The sequence below is a fragment of the Anser cygnoides genome, chromosome 6, assembly GCF_040182565.1.
Source record: "Anser cygnoides isolate HZ-2024a breed goose chromosome 6, Taihu_goose_T2T_genome, whole genome shotgun sequence".
Lineage (NCBI taxonomy): Eukaryota > Metazoa > Chordata > Aves > Anseriformes > Anatidae > Anser > Anser cygnoides.
The window spans coordinates 34,601,894-34,624,888 of record NC_089878.1 but is presented as its reverse complement, the minus strand read 5'-3'; the positions used below and the strand labels follow the sequence as shown (position 1 = coordinate 34,624,888).

General features: G+C 41.5%; 1 protein-coding gene across 21 annotated transcripts in view; it reads left to right on the top strand.

Moving 5' to 3' along the window:
- The window catches only part of NCKAP5 (NCK associated protein 5), a 438,779-nt gene that overhangs the window by 203,475 nt on the left and 212,309 nt on the right, over positions 1-22,995 (top strand). For 14 of the 21 annotated variants that reach the window (XR_007169250.2, XM_013186421.3, XM_066999996.1 and 11 more), the window contains one exon: positions 22,900-22,963. The exons of 1 other annotated variant lie outside the window; for it this stretch is intronic. Coding sequence is in view for 17 of the 20 variants with exons in the window: in XM_013186421.3 (XP_013041875.3) it covers positions 22,900-22,963 (64 nt within the window). In the remaining 3 variants the exon portion in view is untranslated. 6 more of the 21 variants (XM_048079598.2, XM_013186424.3, XM_066999997.1 and 3 more) reach the window with 6 other exon arrangements.

Genomic DNA, 22,995 nt, shown 5'->3' with positions numbered 1-22,995 from the left:
TTCCTCCTCGCCTGCTCCCGGCAGGGCGCGGCCGGAGGCGGGCCCCGGCCCCGGCACCTGCTCCCGCCCCGCTCCCCGCCGCCGGGCAGCGCCGGGCCCGCCTGGTCGGGGCCCGGGAGCCCCGGAGGCCCCGGCCGCCCTCCCTCCTTCCTGCCCTCCCTTCCTCCCGGCTGCCTCCGCCCCACGGAGCTTCCCCCCCCCCCCCCCCCGCCTTAACGCGGGGCCTCCGGGCCCTGTTGCTCCAGAGGCAGCGGGTTTGCTTCTGGCAGGAGCACCCTAACGAGCCCTTGGGGTTGTTACGGGGGTATTCTTGTTCGTCCTCGTTTGATTTGGGGTTCCTGTTGTTCGGCTCCTCTGCACCCATGGAAAAAGGGGGTGGTGCTGGGGGGAGAAGTGGAGTGGGAAGGAGGGCGCCCCAAAATGAGTTGGAGCGATGGGGTGTAAGGGAAGGCAGCGTGGGGTCACCCAGCGCTGGTGGAGAGGCTGCTGGTTGTCACTCGGTTGGCTTTAGGCGGGTGTTAGATCTGCTATCCGTCTTCTGAGGTGGGTTTGACCTGAAAATACCCTAAATAAGCTTGAAGAAGCGTGACTGGGCCTTGCAGTTTCCCCATAAGAATAAAAGAACTTCATAAATAACAGCATTGCTAACTTGCTGTACATGAGACCCTTTTTCTCAACATAACAATAAACAAATTTAAACCATTTCAGTCTCGGACCCATAAACGTCCAGCGCAAATTTTCACTTCCCTTAAAGGTGGGTATTTCAGATAAAACCCTTGTTTACCCGTGGAAAGCGAGCGAAGTTTTTAACAAGTGAAGTAACGTTAAATAGACAAGTGATTTACATCGGCGGGGTTGGCTGTATACATTACGGGATTGCAGATAAGCTGTGTAAGTAAACAGGAGCGCAGCGCTCTGTTATTGTGCGTGGCTATGGAGATATCATGGGACTTCTTTGCCAGTTAATAGCATGAGGCTTCGTGGGAACTGTTTGATCTGCAGGACTTTTGCTTGGCAGTAGTTTACTTAAGGTTATTACACTCTGTTTGGAGACTCGTATTTGCTAGCCATTATTGCATTCTTAGCTCCAGGCTTCCCAGAGTTACAGGTTAGTAGGTCAATAAAAATTGTGCTGAAATGCTGGAATTGACAGGCTGGATTTTTAAATGTGGTTGGGGAATAACTATGCAGCAGGCGGAACTCTAAGGAATTTTTTTCTGTGGGTTTTGATGCTTGTTAGTGGTGATGAACCAAAAATACTTGTTTTGCCTTGAATACTGAGAATGTTTTTCCATTTTTTTGTTAATACAGGGAGCAAGCTATATAAGCCAAACGCAGTATGCCCTTTCAGGATCAAGTGGCCAGTAGCCCTAGCTGAATTTACCAAGACTTGCTTCCTTTTGCCAGTGATCACTGGGAGTAATGCCGCTGGTATTGGTTGAAGCTTGCCAGTAGCAAGAATAACTGTGTCATCAGGTCCCCACTACTGCAGATTTACGTGTTCCTTTAAAACTTGAAAATTACCGTGCTGTGCAAGGAAACAGTATGGAAAAGTATATTGTTAAATTGCCATTGCTTAAAAAATACTCTGACAAAATCCTGAGTCTTCTGAATTAAAGCATCCCAGAACTTGCTCGTGAACCAGCGGTGTGTCGCAGAAGCCCAGGTTGGACTCCTCCAGTAGCTGCAGTGCATGGTGCAGTCACAAACACAAATTTCAAGTATTCTGCCAAATACTTGAGACTTGTGATTAACTGTGTGCGCGGAGCAGCTCCATTCATGTCATGCCGTACAATTTACGCGCTTAAAGTGAAGCATATGGCCCCCCCGTGCCCAGCTCAGCAGTGTGCTGACAGTTAAGGATGGGTTGGAAGCTTGGTGCGGAGCTCTGACAGGAAAATGGGAAAGAACGAAACTTCAGGATGGTTTTGGCATCTCTTGTACAGTTTCCTCTCTCACTGCACATTGTTAAATAGTTCTGATAGGAGCGTTACATCCCTTAGCTCAAATATAATCAGTTGTATTTCTTGGCACTTTCAGTCTGGTCTCTTTGTCGTGGTGTTTTCAGAGAGTTTCCTCAGAGTTATTCCTGCCTCTGCTTTTTCTCATCTGTGTCTTTCCTGTTAATCGCATGCAGCTCTTAATTACTGACAGGATTTGTTGCTGGAGTGAAGTCTAACTGTATGTTTTAATAGATATTTGGTGATGCCTTCTTTCTTAAGCAAAGAACCTCCCTTTCTGTACTAATTCTGTCGTGGTGAACTTCTCCACTCCTGTGCCAGGTCAGGTTGGTTCCAGCTCTTGCAGAGCTGTGCCACTCTGTCAGATGAACCCTTATGCAGAGACGCTGAGTTGCAGAAACCAGGTGTTGTGCATAAATCCACTTCTCACACTGATTAATTTTCCATTTACGACCCTGATTTTGCAACCAGTTGAACACCTGCTTAACCTGAGAGTTACAGCATCAAAATAGATAGGTGACTGGGTGTCAGGTGCGTGTGGAGGTATTTGCAGGATTAAGGCTTGCAAAGATGTGCTGCACAAAAAAATGTAGCAGACTTAAAAACGACAACAAAAATCAATCCCTTTTGCGTTGCTCTTATCCTCAAGAATCATGGTTGGTAGTTGCTATCAGTTTATTTCATTAAAATGTATTCACATAGTGGGATGGAGCTGTCTTGGGACTGGTATGAAGCAGCAGGAATTGTTTCTGCTTGTGTGCGGAGGTTGGAGCCACTTTTTCCTACTGAATCTGCACAGCGATAAAGTTGAGATTGTCAGAGCGCTAGTGCAGAACTGCCACTGCTCAGAAGTCAGACAATGGAGAGGCAATTGTAATAGTACTTGTCTGAGAAAATCGACCAGGAGCCTGGTAGGTTTTATGTTTGTTTCCATTTTGAAGAAGGTCCAGAGGAATTACTACAGCAGAGTTCTGTTTATTGTTTCTACCTCTGTCATATTTAGAACTCATTTAAATTGTGTAATGGAAACTTTCTTAGGAATGACCAAAGAATTGACAGAATTAGGATATTAGTTAGTGGATACAGACCTAAGCTGATATGGATAGAATTAAAAATAAAAAATAAGGGAAATTCTTCTTCTTTTCTTAATATATTCAAATGATTTAAACATTAAGAGAGAGACTGGGTGTTCTGCCAGCAAGACTTGATATGCAAAATTCTTCTAAAAGCCAGAGACCCTGGAGTTCTCTACTTTGATAACTGATTTTTCTTCTATACTTATTCCTTGAAATGAAAATATGAATTTTTTTTTCAAAAGGAGAAAAGCTTTAAAATACAGAAACTAATGGCTCATAAAGGAGAGTCAAGTACTTCTTCCTCTCTTGCTGTGGCGTATGCACTGACAGTTCACATCTGAAACATAAATTATTCCTCAGAGTAATCAGAATGAAAGTAAGATCAGGAGAGGGAAAAAACAAGGTATGGAAAAAAGTTTGATGTATCGCAGAAACAATTTTCACCACTGCAGTATGTTGTGAAAGAACAAAAAGAAATACTTTTATTTTTCCCATCTTCCTTCTTAGGATCTCCCTTAAATCTGTGCTGTTATGGAGATCTGAGCCAAACATTTACCAGTTGCTTTCCATATACATCTTTGTTCCATTTTCTAATAACTTTCCTTGCATTGTGTATAACCCCCTTTAAATAGACTCCTGGCTCCTCATGGCCTGTGTTGTTCTAAATAGACAATGCAGCTGTTCTCTCATTACATTCACTTGGATCCTTAAGGCTTTTCAGTTCTTCTCCGTGCCAAGATTTTGCCCATGTTGTTGCTCTAATCCACTACAGGAAGCTAAAATCTTTATCCCATTGTATATTTGCTAATAAGAAAATGTCTTGTGACCGACCGTGTGTACCAATTCCTTGCAATGAGCGATTCTATTTTTCCGAAGATGCTCGATGTCCTTAAGAATGATCAGTCCAGTTTTTGTTGTCACATCATTGCCATGTGTGTAGTTCTTTCTGTGGAAAGAGAAGTGGATCTCTGTTTTTTCCTTTTCTCCTTCTTTGCATTAATTGCTTGTATACCTCTTCTCCACATCCACCATGGATGTCTGCATTCTAGCATATGTTACTAGTCTCAGATACAGAAGCCGAAGTGCACTCTGTAAGATGCTGACCCGATTGACTTGCAACCCGAGGGGCAGATGTGTCTGTAATAAGTATGCAAGACACAATAAATAGGGAATGTAGACCAAACCAGTGTAATAAACTCATCTTCCTCTTCATTTGGGCTGAAGTCTAGAGCTACCAGTTGAGCCATACTCAATATGTGGCACGTTTTGGCCTTCTTTGCATGGGCAATGAAGTGGTTCCTGGGGCCTGCTGAAAATGAGGTGGAGTCACAATCATTCCTGCAGAGGAAGACTACTCCGGGTGTTTGGCTAGGAAAGACATGGGTGACAAGTCTAGGCAGCCACCCATCCTCACCACAATGTTCAATGATCCCACAGAAGGAAGAAAAACATGGGGCAAGTAGGATGACTCTGTTGTTTTAAGCTGGGGAAGACATAGATCTGTATGGCAAGGAACAGGACCCACAGGCAGCAAAATCCTGAGGAAGATCAGGGCAGGCATTGTGAACGGGTGAGAGAAGGGATCGGGAGGTCAAATGATGAGCTTCGTCTTCTAAGGTGAGGAGGAAGAAAACAGCCGTGTTGGATCTTGGTTTACTTCCTCTTGAAAGAAAGTGATGAAATCGTGTTCAGAAAGAGAACTGCAGGTTTGGAGGAATGAATCAAAGGTAGAGAATACTTAGATGCAGAGGTATGTTCTCTTAAGTTTGAAAAGTAGTACCAGGAAATTGTGAGAACTAGGGAATAAAAAAAATGTAGGAGGACAGTCTGTTGGGTCTTGAGATTCGTGATACAGATGTTATGAAGTGTGAAACCACGTTGTAAAACTGGAGGAAAGGAAATGTGCTATTAAAAGCTGTTAGAAGTCCTTTGTTTTCACTGGGATTTTTCTGGGGTGGAGATACTTATATCAAACAAAGGGTAAATCTTTTTATAAGTTGTTAAATTATTTTAATAAAAGCTAATGCTGGCGCTCATCACTGTAGTATGAATGCACTTAACATAAAAAAGATGATGGCAGTACTCCCTGATGGGTTTACTTCATAGAGTAATGAATAGATACTTGGGTATTTAGCATGTATTTTGTTGGCTGATTTTAGGTTTTGTGCTAGGGTGGAGGTAGGGTAGGTTGGGATGTATCGGTATGTGAGCTTCTCTTTCCCTTGGCGTGGAAAGGCGCTTTTAAAAGGAGATATTTATGGCAATACTTAGATAAATATTATTAGAGTGTGGATTAATCTCCTTAACATCTTCACTCAGCAGTGGTGTAGCTGTGATAGGCTTAAGGATGGGTAAGCAAGACGAAGTTTTCACTCATGGGTGTCTCTTAAGAGATTAACATGGAAAAGGAAGTCAAGCTTTTGGCACATAAGCCCTATTGTCTGCCTTTTTAGTTCTGTTAATCTCCTCTTTTTAATGATGGTGGCACAGCCCAAGTATTTTTGAGTGAAATCCAAGTGAGTTAAAATGTACCTGGCTTGTTTAGTAGTAGCTGGATCAGAGCTCAGTGTGAAGCGTGTAAAAGTTTTGCTTCATTCTGCTGCAATCTTACACTGATAAATCTGTTTGAAGATAACAGGTAAATTGGTGAGCTCTCGTGAACCCCATGATTGTAATCTGTGAGCCAAGTCCAGTGTTAAAGTTTGATAGGTGTTCTGTAGTTTAGGCCTACACCCTGCTTTTAGTTGTCTTCTGCCAACAGGCGTAGATACTGTTAAATGCAACCATATTTATGGATGCTTGCTGGTTATCTGAATAATGAGCTACTAGCTGTTAGCCTAGTGCCTCTTCTGGTATGTTAACCAAAATCACACATGCATCTTTTTTTATGAGCTGGTACACCAAATTACCAGCATTTCAAGCGTCCTTCGGGGCGTTGCGTTTCCTTAGCTGAGTAGGCCCACATCCAGGTAGGGTCACTTGGCAGCTGGGAGCACTTGGCTCTTGATTAAACCCAAACCAGGTCTGTGTAGTTCTGACCTGCCTGGGTAGTCCCCAAAAGCCATTTAAGTGAGAATTACTGGTGTGGGCAGAAGCTTCAAAGGAGACTTAGCAAGTGTTTTCCAGAAGCGCTGCTGTAACAGGGTACCGCAGTGGGACAAAATGGTGTCGCTCTGTGAAGAACTGAGCTCTGCATGTGTACTTGAGGTGTATATATGCTGCTTCCTTTCATACAGGTACGTTTATGTATGAATTAAATCTTTTACTACTTTCTGAATGCCATTCTTGAAGAAAACCGTATTTCAGAAAGTTTAGGAGCCTGTTACCAAGCCTGTGGTTGCTGCTCTGTGGAACGATTTTGTGGCTGGTGGTGGAAGTTGCCACATGCGTTTGCAGTAGTCGATCTCTGGCTTGTTTGTGTCTTACCATTTGAGGGAAAAACCTTGCATAAACTATCAGCATTCATAAAAAATGATTTTGTCAGGCTGTATTAGAAATCGCAGCTTTTGTTCAGGCTCACTGTATGAGATAAATCCCTTCCAAAAGATAGGTGTTTCAGCTGATACAGTGTGACAGAGTTAAATCAGATTAGAGGTTTCTTCTTTAGCTGCAATATCTATCTAAAGATAAGACAAAATTATTTATATTGTAATAATTAATAAAATATTTTCTATATAAGGAACTGAATCTACACACTGATATTTGAGGTATCTGTCTAGTTTTCCACATTTTATAGGTTCTTTGTAACAGGTTATCATAATAATTATCAATATGGGCACAGTTCATAAGGTGTATATTATCTAACTCTGTAATATTACTATAATGTCCTACTAGCTGTGCTCCCAATAACATCAATGAATACTTTGCTTTAGCTAACATGCAGCCAAGTTGTAAAGGTTGACAATTAAGACTGGTGCCTCTGGCTATCCCAGTGAAAGTAGCGTTTTGATTTTTTTCTTTTAATGTTGTGCTGGGATGAAGGCCAGTTGGCCTCTAAAGATAGTTTCCATAGCTACTGTCCTACACGGAAAGAAACTGCTGTTACAGCATTTTTCCTTTGGACCTTTATAGGTTTTATGCAAGCTGTCAAGACAATTTAATTTTCATCAGATGTATCGGTTATTAGCTGTTGAAAGCAAGGGGGCATGGGAAGGTATATATGACGAAAAAAGCATTAAACTATTTAAAATATCAAGAGATTTCTTTATGTACACAATATGAACATGTTTCAGATTTACAAAATCCCATTACCGCAGCATCTGATATGCCAGAATGCAATCTACGCTCAAAAGACAAGGTCCTGAAATTGCTCAACTTTATTTCTGAGAATAAGCGACCTGTCATTGATTTTCACTGCTGTGTGGTGTTGGATGTTGGGATTTAGATTTTTTTCATGCCTTTTAAAAATGAAACTTAAAAAAAACCACCTACCTGTCAGAAAAGCTCACCAACTTTCGGAAGTTTAAAATAAAAACTGTTTTGTGCTTCGTATGGATAGAAGAGGATAAAAAAGGCAGTGAAGACTATGGCAGTATGTTGTTTTTTTTTTTTTTTATTTTTTTTTATTATTATTATTATAGAAAAGGCATTGAGCATGAGCTTGATTCCCGAGGCAAGTAGGGCTGATGCAGCCTTGGTTTTGCTCCTCAGTGAGGCTGCAGGCAACGCCACCTCCTTGCCGGGGCTGGTTCTGGGAGCCGTTGGCATGCCATCAAATTACCAGCCTACACCCCATGCTTCCCCTAGGGGCTGAGGCCGAAGTATGTGAGTACACAGACTGTAATATTAGAGCGGTTTGTGTAAATTTGACACCTCATTCTCTTCGTATGAAGTATTGGGCTGGGCTGTGTAACATCCGAAGGGTCCGCGGGGCGGCAAGAGCTTTTTCTTCCCAACTGCAGCGTTTGGTGGGTCCTGAGCCCTGCTAGCTCCAGCTCCATGGTGGTCTGCCTCTTGAAAATCCAGCTAGGTGTTTGTCTGGGTCAAAGCAGCTGGTGAAGTACGTGTCAGTGGGACGGGCTGCTTGCCTGAAGTCTTACATTACTGCTTGGTATCATGAGCGTAACTTCCTAGGGTATTTTTTTATGCTTCTCTTCATTAATACCTTTGGCATTACGAGGTGCTTGTGTGCATTTTCTTACAAACATTTTCCTCATACAGAGACTGCTGACTGATGTTTTGTTAAATGTTTTGCAGTCTTTGTTCTGCAAGATGCCACTAATTTTAAAGAAAATATGGCTTTGAGAAAGCTGTAAGACATGACCTGTGTATAGGGGAAAATAGGAATTATTTAGTACCTATCTAGAAAATAGTTTTCTCTTTGTCATTTGCACTTCTGAGAGGTTGACAGCTTTGTATTTTTGAGTAAAACTGTGCTTTTTATAGACAAATATAGAAACACTGTCTATAAGGAGGTAAAGTTTTTCATAACATTTTCACAAGATAGTACTGGGGGAAGATGCCTGCTGAATGGTAACGTGACCTCATGTGTCTTGAGAATTCCTTTTTCCTGGCATCTAAGATTTGGAAAAAAAGCATGAGTAAGCTGACTGCAGTAACTGTAAGTTTAGCAGGTAGCTGTGTAACCATTGTGTGCTAGGCCATTGCACTGATGCAGGGTAAGAACTTGTCTGAAAGAGGACGTCATAAGAGGTGCTGATGGAAAGCCTGAACCTCACAAACTGAGCCTGTGGTTGTAGGGCAACGCACGACCCTTGTGTTTTGGCCACGGATTCTCAACGACCGGGCTTCTGAAGAGATGAATATGGATGCAGAGTGCAGAACAAAATCCTAACGCTTTGCTTCCACGTGGAATTAGATATTAATAGCTTTCACTATGAAACATGTTTTTAATGGGAAGTGCAGCAAAGAGCATCTGCTGGTAAGGAATAATCTAAAAGCATGGGTTTTTCTGCTTCACTAAAAAAAAAGAATCCTTAACTTGCCCTATAGATAACCTTTTAATGACAGACAAAACTAATTAAGACAGTAGCTTGTTAAGAAAAATATGTCAGCATGGAAGTAATCTTAGCGTATCAAAATATTGTTTTTGCAGCATGATTAAACAGGAGAAGGTATTCTGCTTTGGGGACTTTAAGAAAGGAAGGTGAATGCAAACATCCCCTAGATACCGATCCTCCGAGTTTGGAAAAGCTCTGAACACCCATATTACTAACTCAGAACACTAATAGCATACATTTTGTATTGAAGAGGATGTTCAATTCTTTTAACACTCTTGTAAAATACTGCTAAGAGCCACGGACAAAATTTTCCTCGTGAACCCTGGTTCTTGAGAAGATTGCTTCAGCTGCCTTTCTCACAGACATTTGCCAGTTACTGGTGGGGCTGGGTGTTAAAGCGGATGCTTATTGCAGCCTCATACCGATCCTCTGAATTCCAGGTAAATGCATACCTTTGGTTTAAGCAGCAAATATTCAAGATGTCCATGTGTGCTTTCTGTCAGCTGTCTTGACCTCATAAACTGAAGGCATGACCATGTCATGTCATGGAGTTTACCTGCAAAGTTGATCACCAATTTCATATATGGCTGTTTGTCTTCTTCACTAACATTAGTACTTTAAGTGTAGTTCAACTTAAGCTCAAGATTAGGCTCACCTAGGTAACAGGCAGATGCCCTTTACTGGATTTATTTGTCAGTCTGGCTTTTGCCTGGGGAATTAAATTTTGAAATAATCAATACCTTGATTTCAGACTGACGTTTTCCTGATTCTGTAAATGAGATAATTCTTGAGGTGATGTTACGTGACCACTGTTTGTGGTTTTGATTTTGCTTCCTAGAAAGGTGATGTATCTGGTTAGTGGCAATGACAGCAATAAGTCATTTCAGACCACAATTTATTACTCAGCCTCATAAATAAAATACTGGATTTTTTTCTGCTGTGAAATAATGGCAAGGAGCTCTGTTCAAACATAAAATTGGCTTCAAAATGTTATTAGTTGAAACTGGAGAAATGCAGATTTGCCTAAGTATCTGGTTGACAGTTGAACATCAGAAAATCTGTGTTATTACTTCAGACAGTTAATATTTAAGTCATTTTTAGTATACACTTAATGTTTGTTTGGAAATGCATGAATGCTAACACATCTTAATCGTGATTCACCCTTACCTTTTAAATTATTTATTTTGTTTGCTGAAATTAAACTTCCGTTGAAGTTGACGCTATTTGAGCTTTGAGAAGCTGGCCTCATTCACAGAGCAGATCTTGCAGATGTCCTTGGGGAAAATCATTTAAGATGCCCTAAGAGGGTTTAAGTTGTCTGGGGTTTCTTGAAGGTGTCTGCTTCCCTGGTTCAGGTTTTAAACAGAAAGCTTTCTTTTTTGTCTTTCTCCAGATAGCATTTCCGTGTAAATCGTAGGAGTACACATTTTCATAATTTTGTTAGAATTCTGAGATGCATCATGAGTAATTAGAAAAGTTTTAAATTACAGTTTTGTTCCAGCCTTGTTGATCTGTACTAGCTGAAAGGGCAGCTCAGGATGTGCCTGAGCTTATCTGAAAGTTTTCAATTTAACATGAAGTGATCAATGTTTAAAGATTCTGTATTGAAGCAAATTCTGGTCGCCGTATAACTGCGCTCAGTAAAACAGCTTGAGTAAAGCAGGTGGATCTCGTGCCAGTTGCTGTTCAGCTCTTGCATCATCCCCAGACAATTACCAAGGCTGTGATTTGACTGTGTGAATTTAAACGACTTCATAAATACACACAAATACTTTCATTGCTCCAGTAATAATTGTGATGTGTTTTGGATTTAATTTTCACTGTCATTAAGTGTTACACTGGCAGAACTGTCATTAAGAACTTAGTTTCTCTATCTTTACTTGACCATGTTTGAAAGTGTTTTGCATATATTAGCATATGCCGTGGCCATTATTTAAAGTGACAAGGGTAATTTCTGTATTAAAATTAGCCTGTGTGCGTGCCAGCCACTGTTTGATCCAATGCAAATACTGCTCTTTGAGAAGCTCTCCTCAGTCTGGGCGATGGTCCCTGTAGATCCGTGTCCTTCTCAAAGCCAGTCTTTTCTTCTCTTTTGGGTCTACTGAGAGTGTGAAGCTTGAGTTTGAGATTCCAGTTAATCATCTAATTTGTCAAAACACACAATCAGCCAGAGGCCACTGGCTTTGACTTTATCTAGTTGTCTTTTATAGGCGGAGTGATAGAAGAAACAATTATATCATTAGCATGGAACTGATTTTATTGCTGTAAGGCTGCATAAATATGAGTTCATGGATTGGGTTACTGAAGGATGCTTCAGAGTCGTTTTCAGCATGCCATTTTTTTTTTCTGGCATAATGAGACATGGTTTAGACCACATAATTTTGTTTAAGGCATGGCAAAGCACGTTCCCGAGGTGGGAGAGTACTGGGGAAAGTCCAACAGTTTATAATTTTTCCAAGAAAATTGTTATGGTATCACTTTTTTCTTTAAATAAACAAGGAATTTTCTGTTAACTTCCTTCCCTGCTTCTCTCCTCTTAACAAAACTAGTAGGTACGCTGAAGTTTACAGGGACTCATGTTTCTGAAATCTAAAATCTAAGTGGTGGTTATTGTCTATCAGTAAATCCAAACCATTTTTATGTCGACATTTGAGAACGTGTGTAGGGAAGAATGCATTTCTTTTATCTGTCTCTTGCTGGGAGCCCAAGCAGAAGGCCCCTGCGGGGCTTGCATTGATGCTCGGCATCTGCCAGGAGCGGGCAGCTCTTGCTGCTGGCTGTTTGCAGGTGGCTCGAGAGCCAACTGTTGCACGCCACTGAGCGACCTGTTGCTCTGTAAGTACACATCATCCGCTTTACCTTGTACTGCAGGCACATCTTTTGTACAAAGATGACCTTGGCAGACTTTATCTAATGTGTCCTTTAACTATAAAATAGGCTTTTTCCTTCCAGAATTATGAAAAATGGATGGTCATCTGAAATTATTTTCATAATTGGTTTATTTTTCACTGCTGCAATGAAAGCTAATGTGATTGAATAGGTGCACAAGAGCTTTTAATAAGAGATCAAGGATATACACGTGTAAAACGGAGTAGCTGATTTCATAGCAGTGCTGCAAGTATTACAGGTATTGCTCATCTTTCAGCATATATGCTCAGTATCGATCAATTATTAAGTTCTGTGCTGCAAACCATATTTCTGTCCTTTCAGTAGCCTTTTCAGTTCCTTCTATTGGACCTTTCTTCAAAATGCATTTAAGAAAGCATTACCTGTCTTGTAAGGTCAGTTTAGTTTTACTGCTCTCACTTTGAGACTTTTTCTTGTTGGGCACCCACAGACTTGTGTGTGAGGTTTCTGTGCACGGTATCCCAGAATGGAAATTTGGAGGCACAAATACAGGAAATATGTGGCTTACACATGTATGTTTTCCCTCATACAGAAAACATCAATATGTACCTGGTGGTTTGCTGTATATTTTGACCCATTCTGATTGTTTCCTGGGTATAAAGCACTCGGCAGTACTGCTCTGCAATCAAAGTGCCTGGTGCTGGGTGTTGATGCACGCAGTTAATACCCGTGGGGGTTGGCGGTGCTACTGTCCCGCTGCACCCACGGATGCATGCAGCATCTCACTGTTCAGTTTGTTTGCTTTCCTGTAAAGCGATGTGAGAAGAAATTCTCTCAGCTTACTTGGTAGAGGAAAGCGAAGATGGGATGCGGGACAAAACTGCTGCAGGGACCTGATCCAAGTGTGAGCTGCCTCTGGCCTCGAAACGGAGCCGGTCCCCAGCCTGCATGACTGAGCATTATTCATGAAGCCTTAATAAAAGGATACTGGTAGTCTTGAGGGTGCTAAAGGGAATGACAAGAAGCAACAAGAGCAGTTTAAAGAGTAAAGAAGGGGAATCTTTCTGAACAATTTTGATTCTCTTTGAGCAGAGGGTCATTGTAGATTTGCTAGCTTGTGGCAGAATACTTGAAAGCATTGAACTACTACATAAATAGAAAAAGTCAAGAGGAAAAAAACAGTGAGTCAAACAGAATGAAATCACTTTTATTTTATTTCTTGTCCACCAAGAAAAAAAAAAAAGGATGATTTTTCCAAGGTATATTCCAGTGCTTAATTAGAACAGGACATGAATGACAGCAGGAAGGTTACAGAGCATGCAGTAAGTGACACTCAGAGAGAAAAGACATGGTATTTGTAAGTGCAGTCTGGTAAGCAAAACAGAAGTTCTGATGCTGTGGGCTTTCTGAATGGATTAAAAACATATCACACTGCATAACACCCTAAAGTGATTACAAAGAACACCAGGAATGTGTTATGATGATCTGGGAACAAAGGAGTGGAAAACAGAGGTAAGAGGTCAACCAGTAATGAAGCAAAATCAGATATCCTCTTTGATGTGTAAGTGTAAAACTGAGAAGCTTTGTAGAGAACGAGGAGAAAATCTTTCTAAACGTTGCCACAGCCAACCAGAGAGATGAGTGCATCACTGAGACATAGCAGAAGGGAAGCTAGCTATGAAGACAGCAGTAGGATCTAAGAGCTTGGCTTGTTGTCATATCAGTGTATTTGATTTTTTTGAGCTTTACACCCCTATTTTTCTTCAGTTCTGCATTTGGTCCTTTTTTCTGAAGAAATGTATATACTCCTTGTATTTCATTTCCATAGAAATACAGGAGAAGGCTTAGTGGTTCGTTTATAGGATCTCTGGTTTGCAGGCCCAGTTGTCTACAGCCTTCATCACTCTTTAGCACATTCAATTAAATTAAGTTTCAGAAGCTGGTAGTTCACTAACAGCATGTGGAAGGAGCAATTTGTATGAATGTTAATCGTGGAATTTAAGAGCAATTAGGATTAGGGCTAAGGAAAGATCTGATACTTGTGAAAGGCATACATGGAAGGAACAGACACTAGAAGCAATGGCAGTCTGCTGCTCTTTGCTGCTGCTAGTTTACATCTGAGTAATACTGGTTATGAAGAAATGTTTCCCCTGTTTTCAGCGTTATGTGAAACAAGGGTTCTGGCTTCATCCTGCGAGGGGACCATCATATAAATATCAGTTAGCACCCTCGCAGAGAGCCTCGGGGAATGAGATGGAAGGAGTGAGAATTCTTTCATGCTTTGATGCATTGGTTGGGAAAGTAAAAGCACTGTTGAGCACGATGCATTTTATGTTAATAAACAAAGATCATTAGCTGAAGACAGAAGTGCTGCCAATCCTGAATCTTTCATGAGCAATAAATTCTCATTAAAAATCCTTTAGGGAAATGCATATCCTTTCAGAAGAATTTCCACAGCACATCAAGTCCATGTGACAAATCTCCGGAGGAAAAAACGTATACGAACAACCCATGATTGGGGGATTTGTTAGCTTAACTTTCAAGTCGTTTGCAGAAATAAAGTATTTCTTGATTGTTTATGCCTTTATTTTTCCTTTTTCAAGGTCTGCTTGGGAGCAGGCTTATTTTTGAAAAAGAGAAAGAAATACTTTTCTTTCACTGGGAATGGCTGAACTGGGTCAGGTCTCACAGCCTGTCTGAGTAACAGTCCGGAGAGTTCCTCGTGTGTTGGGAGACAGCTTCTGACTTCCAAATGTTTAATTTTTGAAACAATTAACACCAGTAAAAAGTGTAAAAAGAAGGAATATAGATAGATAGTTCCATATGCTCTAAGGATCTAGTACTTCAAGCCATACCGAGTCCCCCACCCAGAAACACAAGAGCTGAGAATCTGTCTTGTCTAGAGAACAGCTTCGTCCAACTTAAAAGCAGTCAACAACATGGGAAGTAAAAAGTTACGTGCTCACAGGATGAAACACGCCACGAGGAGCAGTTAAGCTGGGGAGAAGCAGCTCCAGGTTTCTTGCTGGTGTGTTCGGTTTTAAATCTAGAGCAGTGTGAATGAGATGCTGAGGAGAGGCGAGATGCGAAAAGTACCTTTACAAATGACGGTGCAAGATACAAAGAGGTAAAAGGCAGCAGCTAAGCCAGCACTCAGCTCTGGCCCAGTGCCTCTTTCATTGCCCTCTCTGCCTGCCTGCAGCATAAAGCTGAAACTGGAGACTTTTAGCAGCCTGTCTTATTGTCTCATCCTCCCATTTAAAGAAATGGAGCTGCTGGACCACGAACTGCTGCAGAACGATGAGCTGGGTTAGTGATGCAGAAGGGGTAGCGTAAAACATGCTTTTCACACTGCCCTGTGCTGGATAAGGTTGTAAGAATGATGCAGCGACTCAGAGCATGCTGTCAGAAAGATGATATACACCGTTATTTTCTTTTTATTACGGAAAAGTGCTAACTGCAGCCCTTGTACTGTGAAAGAAGTCTCAGGAAGAATTTTTGTACAATCTTAGAGTGTTTCAGGGCTTTCATTAAACAGATGCTTTCATTTGCATAACAATTTAAACTATCACCTGGAAAGAAGAACAAGCAGTTATTCTCAAAGTGAAGTGTGGGGATCTATATGCAACTGCTTCCAATGTTACACTTTAAAGTTTCTTTGGCTAAATTAATATTCCAAACTGACTTCTATTAGTCCTTTTCATCTCTTTTCCTATCTGCCCGAACACTGAGCTTTTCCATGAGAAGTCTTTGAGAGCTTGGCAGCTTGCCTAATCATACAAATTCGCTCTGTATGCTTCTTGGATTGCAACTTATGGGCAGAAATAATACAGCATTAAATGTGAGTATTACTGTTAATGTAACATTAAAATTGATAAATCAATCACTTATGTCAAGAAATTCCAAAGTTGTAGCCACGCTGTTGAATTTTGCTAAATTGCTTTGCTATCTATTGTGTGGCAAGGATTATAGAAGAGAGATGATGAGGTTTATGGTTAACATATCACTTCTTATAAGAAAAAAAATAACCGTGGGACAGATTCTGTGCTCATTTAGTTGTAGTAGTGTGTTTTTGTAGTTTGTGGGATATACCAAATCAGCAGGTTTAAACGGGGAACAAACCTGGGCAGACTCTGGCCCTGCTGAAATCTTCATGTGCTTTTTGACAAATGTGAGGTTTTCATAATGCTTGGAATATTTTACTTATAATGTGAAAAACTGTATGTTAGAAGTATTTCAGGGTTCAATACTGTAGTGCTGTTTATTTCTTCTTGAAACTTGGGTGTTTGAAGCGTCATACTTGATGGTGCATTAAAGTAACCATGTGTAATTCCCTTGCCTGTTGGCAGTGTACTGGTTTATGTTTGAGCTGCCTTTTAAAAACAAATCTTTAAGTATCTCTCACTACTGTCCCTGGACTTCAGAATTTATTAGGAATTTTTTTCTTTTTTTTTTTTTTTGATAAATTGAGTTTTCCCCCCGTTTTCCTCCTCCTTTTGGTCTGGGATTCCAGGTGGAAGGTGTCAGAGGAATACATCTGAAAAAAATGCAGACAAATGCATTCTCTCTTACATGATGGTCACAGGTGAGATGCTCCAGGAGATCTGTGAAATGATCGCTTGGTGTAATGCGTAATCACCCCGCTGGTTTGGCATCACGCCACCCAGACATCAGTCTCTCATCCTATGAGTGTGTGCGCGATGAGGAAGGAATCACCTGCTCGCCTTTTCTTAATCCAGAAACTTCATTAATTGTGGCTGCTACTGTCTGTGTGTCCGGGCAGTGACCAGGTGCTGGTGGCTCTATTTGTTGTCATTCTCATTAGCAGCAGGTTACTAATGAGTGTTAGAGACTGCTATTTAAAAAGCTTTTACCCTTTGTTTGAGGGCTTTTATACAACACCAAAGTTTAAAAAACAGCTCAAAACTTGAGAGGAGAAAAAAAAAAAAAAGGCACTTCAAAGTCCATGTGTAGGTGTCCCTGGCTGTCTGATGCTGCTGGCCCAAACGTTTACAGGATTTGAGAGATGGCAGTGCTGTGGGGTCAGCGCTGACAGTGGAAGGAGACTTCCCCCAGCATTAAAAAAAAATATAATAACTGTTTGAAATGTTGACTGAGATAACAGTGAATAATTAACGCGTGCAGGCTTGCACCCAGGATTCCCCTGTTGAAAGCAATAAACGCCAGAGCAGTAATAATAAGGATTGTCCGTTTGAGAGAAGATAGTTCTGCTGCAAGCGCATCACTGCCAGCCCCACACGTGAGCTCAGCACCAGCGCTGTGACCGTGCCCGGCTGGCCTCTGCTGCTGGACTGGGAGAGTAATTTGTCACGAAAACCAGCCCGTCGTCACCCAACATGGACTGCTAATAACCTTTCCTTTCCTTATTGCCTAGCAAAGGCGGCCTTTTGGCTCTTACCGCAGCCCTGCCTCCTCCTGGTGCATCTGCTTCTCACGGTGCTCTTTGCTTCTGACTGCTAACCCAGGGGTGTGACTGAGCCCCACGGCACCCCCTGGTCTCCCATGGGATTTTGCTGTATGTGGTCTCTTGGATGCTTCTGGAGGTAGTTAGACGGCCTTTGAACCTGCTGCTCCGGATTTCACATACATTCAGACCTACTGGAAGTCGGTGAGAGCAGCAGGGGGTGGCTGGTCTATATTTTAGATCACACTTGTACACCCTGTGTTCCCCCCAACACACGCTGTCCCATCCCAAAGGAAGTACACTTTAAGTAAGTTGCTGCCTGTTCGGCTTGTCTGGATTTGGCAGTAACATGTCCCGTGGAAGAGAGCTTTAATGTGAATGATGTTTTCTGTATGCTTATCTCTTACTGAGAAATAAATGAGCAATAAATGGGAGGCTGTGCCTTGCTGGTGGCTCATCGCATCTATTCTGCTTCTCCTTGACAGCATTGCTCTGTCTGTTGTAGTAACCACAGTCTGCAATTATTATAAAAATAATTAAATAAAGCTCGTACTTTGCTCAGAGTTAAATTCTCAATATTTCTTTGCAAGATGACTTTTTATTGCCAGATCTAGCTAAACTGTTGTGGTGCTAAACAGCTTCAAAAAGAACACAGCGCTGACATTTAGAGCAGGCCAAAATACACCCTTTATGCCTGATCTTCAGCATAGGAAGTTTGTGGCATCGCCAAGCACTGAAGGAGGCGCGGCAGCTCTCCATGCCACCCACGGCTGTCCCCTTGTCAGGTCCCACCAGGCAAGGGACTCGAGACCGGACAGCGCCGTGCTGGAGCGGGACTTGGTGGGCTTGGTGCTGGGGTTTCTGGTGCCTTGGGAAACCAGGGTCATGGCTACGACTGGCTGCTTGGGGGAGAAAATCACTGAGAACTAATTCTAGGTGATAAATAGGGAGTCATTTCAGGGTGTAACGGTTAGGGACACTTTGCAAATTCAGCTTATGAGTTTTTCTCGTTTTGCTGACTTTTATATGATGAAATATATTTTTTCCTGTTGTGAGCTAAGTGTTTATTCACTTTCTAAATCTCCATAGTGTAGAGTAGGAAACCCTTGGTAATTTCTCTGCTCCAAAGTGGTCTGCAGAAGTGACCAAAGCACTCACTGGAATATAGTGTGGTCACTGTGGTTGGACACGAGCGCTAAAAATAAAACAAATTGTAAGAGCAACATTTTCAAGCTTGACTTTTTCCGTAGGTCAAGTGATTGTTTTCCATCTTTGCAAATAGTGAAAGCTGTAAGATGAAAGGAGAAGCCAGGGATTATTTTCTGGTGCAGAACTGGCCACTTCTAAGGGAAATTGCTGCTGAGTGGAAGTTTCCAAGAAAGGATGAAACGTGAAGAAAACACTTTCCTGTTCATGAAATAAATCGGAGAATAAAGAAACAATTAAGTTAGTAACTTGGGAACTGCCATACCTATTAAATCTTGTCCTCTTTCACTCCATGGGTAGGAATGTAATAATTGATAAGGCATAAGAAAAGGTGAAAAATCTGCCTGCGTTAATGTTGAAAATGCAAGATGATGATACGTGCTGGTGTGTAGTGGCCTTGCTGATGTGTGATTAAAGCACGGATGAACAACATCAGGGTTTGGTGTAACCATCCTCTTCTCAGTGGATCATGGCAATTAAGATTCAGTGAAGCATTAACTTGAGTTTCAGGTGATGTCGCGAGGAAATTCTGTGTTCTTGTAGAGTTTTGAATTTGTTCTTTTTCACTGTTAACACTGTAAAATTATTTTTCTTCATTAAAACTGTAGAATCGTTATCTACCACTGAAAATCTATTCTGAGTCTGTAGGGCTGAGGTCTTGGCAAATAGTTCTAATTCAGCACGTCATAATGGAGCCTTTACTTTATGCCTTTATCAAGAAGCTATTTTAAGAAATACCTTTCCTGTGTGAGATGGAGAAGCAACACCATATATATCTATGAGCTGCTGACTCTGAGGTTTCAAAATACGAATGAAAGTCTTACTCTAACATTTGGGAAGTTGAACTTTGCTGCTAGAGGTTTCTGTTTGTCTCAGCAATGTAAAACACACACAAAGAAGAACTGAAAGAACAAGGCAGTCTTTCCTGCATCCAGTACCGCTTTTATCGCCTTGTTGGATCTGAGGATATCGGTTACCAGATGAGGAACTGGATCAGCATTCGGTCAGATTTACGTGGTAGGTGGGGGTCTGCGATTGCATCTTCTTGTCTTTCTTTATCCCTGTGGACCTTCGAGAAGTTCAAAGGACGCAGTTCTGCAGTAAAAACCTGACCTGGGCCGGGTGGCTGCCAGTGGTGGTAGGAGACAGCGCTTTTGTCTGGTGGCTGATGGAGTCTCGCTGGTGGGGAAGAGAGGAGGAGAAACGTCGGTTTGAGGAGAGTTTAGCATGTGCAGGATTATTTAAAACGCTCATGTTTTTCTTGGACTAAATGGGCTTTCCTCAAACTGTTGTTTTTTAGAACAAGCTACTGCAAAATCTAGTTGGGATACTGAGACTTGAAATGTACCTTTCTTACATCCACACACTGAACACTTGCGTGCTTGCTTCCATCTGGAAAGGATATAATTGCATCCTTGTTTGGCTCCTTTAATTATCTCTTTGCAAAGGCCTTGGCTGGGAGTTTTGCCACTTACAATGCAAGTATTCAAATTTAAGAGCATAAACTGTGCTTTCAAAGAACATTTTTGTAAACCTTTTATCATTTGGTAGTTTATCCAAAGCAAACATGAGAAGTTCTCAATGAACATGTTTTAGATTTTTTAAATCCTCAGAAGGACTCTGTTTTCTTGTAGGTTGGCTATAGTTGCTAATTAACTTTGTTAATTAATCATGCTATAGGGATGAAACATGCTTGATTAAAAATAAATAAAGCCATATAGCCACAAAGCAACACTACAGATTTTTTTCCTATTTAGAAGCAAAGATTAAGAAAACAAGATTAACGTTGAAGCTGCATGTCAAACGTTCTTTGCATCTGAAAGGCTAAAGTAGCCGAAAGCTTATTATTTTTGCAGCTCAGTCATAGTAAAAGTGCTTGTCCAATTGTAACACTGGTTAAAAAAAAAAAAAGAAATGAAAACTCTCACTGTGCTGAGGACGAACTGGGTGATTTGGTCGTGCTTGCACACAAAGGTCTCGCTTCTCCCTTGTCTCGTAGCTTACACAAAAACTTCCAGTGCTGCAAATTGGTGCTAAACGCTGTTGGCTCACGGCAGGATTTCGACCACATTTCTCACCCGTGGTACTGGTGTGTATTTACACGGAGGTAATGGGAAGCGGCTCACTGCGGGCAGTGTCCCAAATGAAACTGGATGGACTTACCCAAGGGATTACCGTGGTCTGGGGCACACGGTGTGTCCTGCATAGATGAGGACAACCATCTGCTTCGGGCTGGTGGCCCATGCCCAGCTCCTTCACCCGGAGGAAGGGAGAAAGCGCACTGGGACCCCTCTGAACAGGGAGCATGGAGCTCGCCTGTCTCTGTTTGCTTATTTTTAGATGCTGCTGCAACAGATTGCTCTTCTGCATCCCCTGTTGCAGGTTATCCTGTACATGATAATCTGGTTTATTTGTTGCTTTCTGCTGTTGAAAGGTCGTTCCCAATAGCAGGGGTGTTGTAGGCGCAGTATGGGAACGCCTGGCTCTGCTCTCCTTTGCTGGGAAAATTGTAAGAAGCCCTCTCTGACTCTGACCCTGTAAGAATGGTGAAAATTGGATCTCATTAAGAGCAGCTCTCTTTGCTGATGGAGCTTGAAAAGAATTTAGCTTTATAAAAGCTACAGAATTCCAGAAATGTGTAAATAAATCTCTGTTAGAGGTAAAAAACAGAGAGGGAAAAGCAGTTGTCCTCATTCAGGAGGAATAACTAAACGTATGCAGATTGGAAGTACATGGAAGACTGGTTTGCGGGTTTTTTGTTTGTTTGTTTCCCTACATCTTTTCTCATAAAATATCTTCAGGCATTTGTTTTGCAATTAAAAAGTCAACTCCCCCTCAAAGGGTATACTAGCTTTTTCCACTAAAACACATTAGGGCACTGAACCAGCGCAAAAAGGCAGCTGGCTATTTCTAGCAGATGAACTACATTCTTAAAATAGGTTTAACCAATTTTGTAATTTGTGATACTATGTGATAGTGTGACACTGACCAAGCAGGGAAGAGGGAGGGTTACATGTTTTAGAAGCAGTTTGTAGGATACTTGCGTTAAGGCTATGTGTGTTTTATTAGTGGCACTCTTCCACTTTCAGTCATTTTTCACATGTTCAAAAAAGCATCTAAATATCATTCTGCACTAACATAAATGCAGCTTCCACAGGGTGGTGGCTGCGTTGTGTTTAGGTTTTGCCAATACTCAGTTTTTTCAGCATTGTATACGTTTACAGATCACAATATTACCCATGCCTACTATTACTCTGACCATTTGGGACCTCCTGAACAAGGAGGGATTTTGTTCCTGATGGGTCTCCCACGCCATGGGGCAGAGCCGGGTGCTCCCAGCCCGGCACCCTGCTGGTAGTACATTTTCCATTTAAATGGAAAATTTCTATCTTGGTAATGGTTATGTTCCATTTTACAAATCATTTTGCCAGAAGTTTTCAAAGCTGGTCTTCGTAAAGAATTTATTCATCTGCAAATTTTATGTTTCGTTGTGTTCTGATAAATTTTTCACATGCTAGTAAATTCCTCTGACATTTCTGCAGGGTGCTTTTCTTTCAAAAATAGGTGTTCTTTAAAAATAGCCTGCTTGGAAAAGTGTCTTTGTTTTTCTTAAATCCATTTTAAATTGTGAGAGGTTGCTTAAGTCCCAGCTGTTCCATAAGGTATTTTCTGTTTTGCTGAGCTTCCGAAGTAAATTCCTCTCTTCCTTTCCCCCCCTGCAGTGGCAGGTTCTGCCCCGCTTTGCAGTGTCTGGGTTTTGTAGTTCACATACTTGGTACGTGCTGCATTCTCCCAGTCCATACACTGTGAAAATCTCTCCCTTTCTACATATACTAAAAACGTAATTCCATTCCTTTCTTACAACTTTTCAGAAGAAATTGTGTTGTGATTGCCAAATTCTTAATTAAGCAAGTTAGTTGCTATATGAGTCAAGAGGAAGATTTGGGTAAGGGCCTTATACCAAAAAAATATTAGTAAAAAGAATAAAATTGCAAAATATGTACAGTATGTTTAGGAATTGAACTTTTTTTTTTTTATAATTTTATGCATACATTTACGGATAATTTATCAGTCTTCTATCTTGTGGTAATGTAGTGCAGAAAAGGCTGATGTGCAAGGCTGCAGGAAAACAAATCACACGGCCTGATTTGCATGGTCTGCTTCCGCACCAGCGGCGTGATGAGCTGTTTTGGTGTTTGAACGGAGCAAATGATGATGAGATTCTGTTGATTTATTGTTGGTTCTGTCAGACTGCCACAAAATGAAACAATAACACAGCCGTTAAATACCTCAAAGAAATATGGCAGAGCTCTGCCAGGAGGGTTACCCAAGCGACGTGCAGGAACGCCACCGTAACGTGGATGTGGTGCGTCCTCTCCGCCAGTGACAAATGAAATGCTATTCACACGCTTTTCTTTCCGTAGGGAGAAGCTGTCTGTGGCTCGGCTGCAGCGAGAAGTTGCACAAAGTAAGAGTGAAGGAACCATGGTAAGCTGCAGCAACCGTCTGCTTTGCGATTC